General features: G+C 50.0%; 1 protein-coding gene across 1 annotated transcript in view; it reads left to right on the forward strand.

Annotated features, from left to right (window-relative positions):
• The window catches only part of hdac6 (histone deacetylase 6), a 10,780-nt gene that overhangs the window by 4,547 nt on the left and 1,233 nt on the right, over positions 1–5,000 (forward strand). The window contains 18 exon segments of the mRNA XM_047340388.1: positions 2–128; positions 435–500; positions 581–640; positions 824–910; positions 1,011–1,117; positions 1,350–1,417; positions 1,689–1,836; positions 1,917–2,045; positions 2,304–2,443; positions 2,446–2,471; positions 2,611–2,816; positions 2,903–3,095; positions 3,173–3,322; positions 3,483–3,660; positions 3,736–3,872; positions 3,970–4,194; positions 4,306–4,425; positions 4,551–4,697. Coding sequence (XP_047196344.1) covers positions 2–128; positions 435–500; positions 581–640; positions 824–910; positions 1,011–1,117; positions 1,350–1,417; positions 1,689–1,836; positions 1,917–2,045; positions 2,304–2,443; positions 2,446–2,471; positions 2,611–2,816; positions 2,903–3,095; positions 3,173–3,322; positions 3,483–3,660; positions 3,736–3,872; positions 3,970–4,194; positions 4,306–4,425; positions 4,551–4,697 — 2,314 coding nt within the window.

Below are 5,000 nucleotides of genomic sequence, written 5' to 3' on the forward strand. Positions count from 1 at the left end.
GTGTCCTGTACTTCAGCGTCCACAGGTACGAGCAGGGATCTTTCTGGCCTCACCTGGCCGAGTCTGACGGGGGGTTCGTGGGCAGTGGACGAGCTGAAGGACTAACCATGAACCTGGCCTGGGACAAGGTGAGAGACATGTCCCACAACTGAGTGTCCTCATCTGAGGCTACAGCCCCACTCCTTGTATGTGACTGAAACTGAACTGGGTGGTGGAGACAAACTGGTTTGATTTTTCCTTCATCTTTGGTTATTTTCATTTATCTGCTTCGGTGTTCAGAGAAACGACGCTGACAAAATTACAGATGAACTAGATTAAATAGAAAAGGACTCAATTACTTTCAGTAATTTAATTGCCCAAAAAATATCAAAATAAATGTTGCCATGGAAACAGACGCAGTTTCTCTCTTTTGTTCTCCCTGTTCTTTCATTCAGACGGGGATGACTGATGCTGATTACATCACTGCTTTTCAACAACTGTTGCTGCCGGTCGCCTACGAGGTAACACACACACACTCACACACATGTCTCATTCATATATAATTATAATGGTATTAATCATGTTGTGTGTGTGTGTTCAGTTTCAGCCTCAGCTCGTTCTGGTCTCTGCTGGATTCGATGCTGCAGCCGGAGATCAAAAGGTTTGTTATTGATCTGTGATTCGTTTTATTACTGTGTTTACACTGATCTAACTCTCTGTGTGTGTGTGTGTGTGTGTGTGTGTGTGTGTGTGTGTGTGTGTGTGTGTGTGTGTGTGTGTGTGTGTGTGTGTGTGTGTGTGTGTGTGTGTGTGTGTGTGTGTGTGTGTGTGTGTGTGTGTTCAGGGGGAGTGTGTGAGTCCTCAGTGTTTCCATGTTCTGACTCACTTGTTGATGAGTTTGGCTGAAGGTCGACTCGTTCTGGCTCTCGAGGTAAAATCATGATGCATAACTCACACACACACACACACACACACCCACACACACACCCCCTCCACACACCCTCACACTCTCTGTCTCACTCTCTGTGTAGGGAGGTTATAACCTGCAGTCGACAGCAGAGGGCGTTGCAGCCTGTGTCAGAGCTCTGCTGGGAGGAGCCTGTCCTTCTCTGACTCCGCCCACTGCTACATCTGACAGGTGAGTAACATGACCAACCTCAGTCTCTGTATCCCAGCATGCATTTCACTCGATATACTGTCACCCTGTTAAAGTTTTCACACTGCAGCTGACGTCCTGTAAGTCATGTGACCTTCAGTCCGTCCTGTAACATCTCACCTGCGCCGATGGACGCCACTGATCTCTCTCTCTCTCTCTCTCTCTCTCTCTCTCTCTCTCTCTTCTCTCTCTCCTCTCTCTCTCTCTCTCTCAGTGCCTTGCAGTCGCTCTCTCGGACCGTTAGTGCTCAGTATCCACACTGGGCGAGTCTGCAGGTGCTTGGTAAGATGCACACACTGGAGGAGGGGCGGTCAGGGTAGGCGGGACTTAAGTCTCATGACAGTCCGAAAACGATCCACCTGTACATTCATACCTGTAATAGAATCAGGTATAACTCTGTCTCACATCCGACCAATCATCAACAGCAGCATCAACACAGGATACATTTTACTGTTCCTTTAACTGTTCAGAACGCCCTTGATGGAGGCAGAACTCGCTCTCTGGAGCAGCGAGGTTTACTTCCTGAATTTCTCTTTTCCTGTTTTCTGTGCAGGAGGCGTCTCATTGGCTGAGGGCAGTGTCATCAGAGCAATGACGGATGAGCAGAGTACGGAGTGGCCCAGCTCCGCCCCCTCTGTTGTCACTACAACAGGTCTGGTTTATGATGAGAGGATGATGGAGCATCTGAACCTGTGGGACCGGTGAGTCCCGTGTCGGCTGGTCGTGTGAGCGTGATGTGGCGAACTTGACGAAACGTTAAACTGTGAATCTTGTGACTCAGACATCACCCGGAGCAACCGCAGAGAATCGCCAAGATCTTCTCTAAACACCAGCAGCTCGGATTGGTCGACCGCTGCCAGCGGATACCAGCGCGCCTAGCAACAGAGGAGGAGCTGACCATGTGTCACAGGTACCTGTTCACGTGTTCACCTGTGTCTGACGACGTTCAGCTGAGGTCAGAGGTGAAGCTGAAGGTCGTGACATCACATGTGCAGATAATGACTCATCAGTTTTTCACTTTTACTACAAACTTAACATTTCCTGTGACCTTTTCAAATTAAAAGGCATCTATCATCTCAATGGACAGAAAACTTTAATTTCTGAAAATGACTTTTATTATTATTAAATATACTTACTGACTGTGTGTGTGTGTGTGTGTGTGTGTCAGTAAGCAACATGTGAAGCTCATTAAATCGTCGTCGGTGATGAAGTCCAGAGATCTTCATAAACTTGGAGAAGAGTTTAATTCGATTTTCTTCAACAACCAGAGTTTTCATTCTGCTCAGCTTGCGGCCGGAGGCTGTTTTAACCTGTGGAGAGAATCCTGAGAGGAGAGGTAACACACACACACACACACACACACACACACACACACACACACACACACACACACACACACACACACACACACACACACACACACACAGCTTCACGTTGTAAAGGTGAGCTCTAATCACAGACTGTTTCCTCTGCAGGTGAGTAACGGCGTGGCGATCGTGCGACCTCCTGGACATCACGCAGAGACAGACTCTCCATGTGGCTTCTGCTTCTTTAACACGGCAGCGCTCGCCGCTCGCCATGCCCAGAAAATCTCCCATCCTGCCCCACTGAGAGTCCTCATCCTGGACTGGGACGTTCACCATGGCAACGGGACACAACACATGTTCGAGGACGATGACAGGTGAGGAGGAGGAGGAGGAGGAGGAGGAGGAGGAGGAGGAGGAGTGATGCAACATGATGATGGACTCTCACTCTCTTTGTCTCCAGCGTCCTGTACATCTCCCTCCATCGCTATGACAACGGGATATTCTTTCCATCGTCAGAGGACGCCGCCCCAAACCGAGTGGGTGTGGCCAAAGGGGCAGGGTTTAACGTCAACGTGGCGTGGAGCGGAGGACGGATGGGCGACTCTGACTACCTCGCTGCTTTTCATCACGTTGTCATGCCGATAGCTACCGAGGTAACACACACACACACAGACCCACACTCTGGTCAGAACTGACGGAGTCCTCTGATTGGTCGATCCTCTCTCTGCAGTTTAACCCCGGTCTGGTCCTGGTGTCGGCCGGGTTCGATGCAGCGCGGGGTGACCCGCTAGGCGGATATCATGTGACCCCTGAGGGATACGCCCACCTCACACACCTGCTGATGTCACTGGCCGGGGGGCGGGTCCTCCTCGTACTGGAGGTGATGTCAAACAAAGAAACATGAATTTATGTGAAATTAAATGATGTCATTACTTATTTATGGAAACAGTGTGACATCACTTCCTGATGATGTCATCGCCTCTGACTCGTCGCAGATGAGCTGTGACTCAGTCTCTCGTCTCTCGTCTCTGTCTCTTCAGGGAGGTTACAACCTGTCGTCCATCTCTGACTCCATGGCGTTGTGCACCAGCATGTTGCTAGGAGACCCTCCTCCATCCCTTGTGACCCCACTCCCCCCTCCTCATCACTGCGCTGTGGCAACAATCATCGAGGTCATCCGACACCACGCCCCCTACTGGAGGTCCTTGAGGATAAACAGTCAGTACAGGGAGCGTTTATTTTTGTTCTTTTTGTTTGGTTGTTTGTTTATTTTATATCATTCTTGTCCGTCAGTCCCAGAGTCTGTGCGGGCGTCTCTGCCCTCCCTGAAGCATCGTGGGAAACGTAGTTCGAAAGGAAAAGGCAGAAAGTCAGAGCAGAGCGGCACAGACAGACCCCCGCTGCCCCCTGCAGGAGCGAAGGACTTAATGGTGACAGTTCAGACAATAAAATACAACAGGAAGTCAGATCATCAAAACCACAAACTGCTGTAACCGTGTCTCTACCTGTTGTTTTTTGTCCAATCAGGCGGAGCACAGTCTTGACCAGCTCACTCAGGGATTGGCCAGTTTAGACATCAGTCACACTTCAGTCAGTCACACGCCTGCAACGTCCACTCCAGTGGGCGGGGCCAGGTCGAAGGTCCGGCCCAGCCCGGAGGTCACTTGTGAGGGTGAAGTAAAGGCGGAGTCCAGCAGTGTAGCCGTATGTGAGCAGAACCAATCAGCAGACAGCACACTGCCACAGACTCAGGTGATTGGTCCAGTTTTCATCTGTGAAATGTCTCATTCATTACAATGACATCACAAAGTGAGTGGTTAATTTTTCTGACAAATCACTTATTGATCTTTTTAATGGTTTAAGATTGTTGTTGGAGACGAGGCTGCTGGAAGAGCGGGGGGGGAGCTTGAGGCAGCGGGGGCGTGTGGTTGGTCGAAGCCTCAGATGTGTGTGGAGCTGACGTGTGGAGGAGGAACAGACGAAGTCAGGAAACATTTTGATACGATGAGTTTGTCCAAGGAGACGGCGATCTGAGATTAACCTGTCTCTGTCTCTCTGTCTCTCTGTCTCTCTGTCTGTCTGTCTGTCTGTCTGTCTTTCTCTGTCAGTCGTCTCTATACGTGGTCGACCCTCTCTCCTGGTGTCCTCACCTGGACTCTGTTAAGCCCCTCCCCTCCTCAGGTATAAACATCTACATGCCGTGTCAGGACTGTGGCTCTGAAGCTGAGAACTGGATCTGTCTCACCTGCTACCAGGTCTCACATCACCTTCACTCAAGTGACCCTGAGGATCGCCTTTTTCACCTCCTCCTCTTCTCCACATTCTCTTCTTCACCTCCTCATCCTCTTCTTTACCTTCTTCACCTCATTCACCTCCTCCTCCTCTTCTTCACATTTTCTTCTTCACCTCCTTCTCCTCTTCTACTTTCCTTCCTTAGCTCCTTCTTCTCTTCTCCTTCTTTTCCTTAGCTCCTCATCCTCCTCTTCTCCTTCTCTTCTTCTAATCCTCCTCCTTTACATCCTCCTTCTCTTCTCCACCTCCTCCTCCTCTTCTCCTCC

This window comes from Hippoglossus stenolepis, chromosome 6, assembly GCF_022539355.2.
Source record: "Hippoglossus stenolepis isolate QCI-W04-F060 chromosome 6, HSTE1.2, whole genome shotgun sequence".
NCBI lineage: Eukaryota > Metazoa > Chordata > Actinopteri > Pleuronectiformes > Pleuronectidae > Hippoglossus > Hippoglossus stenolepis.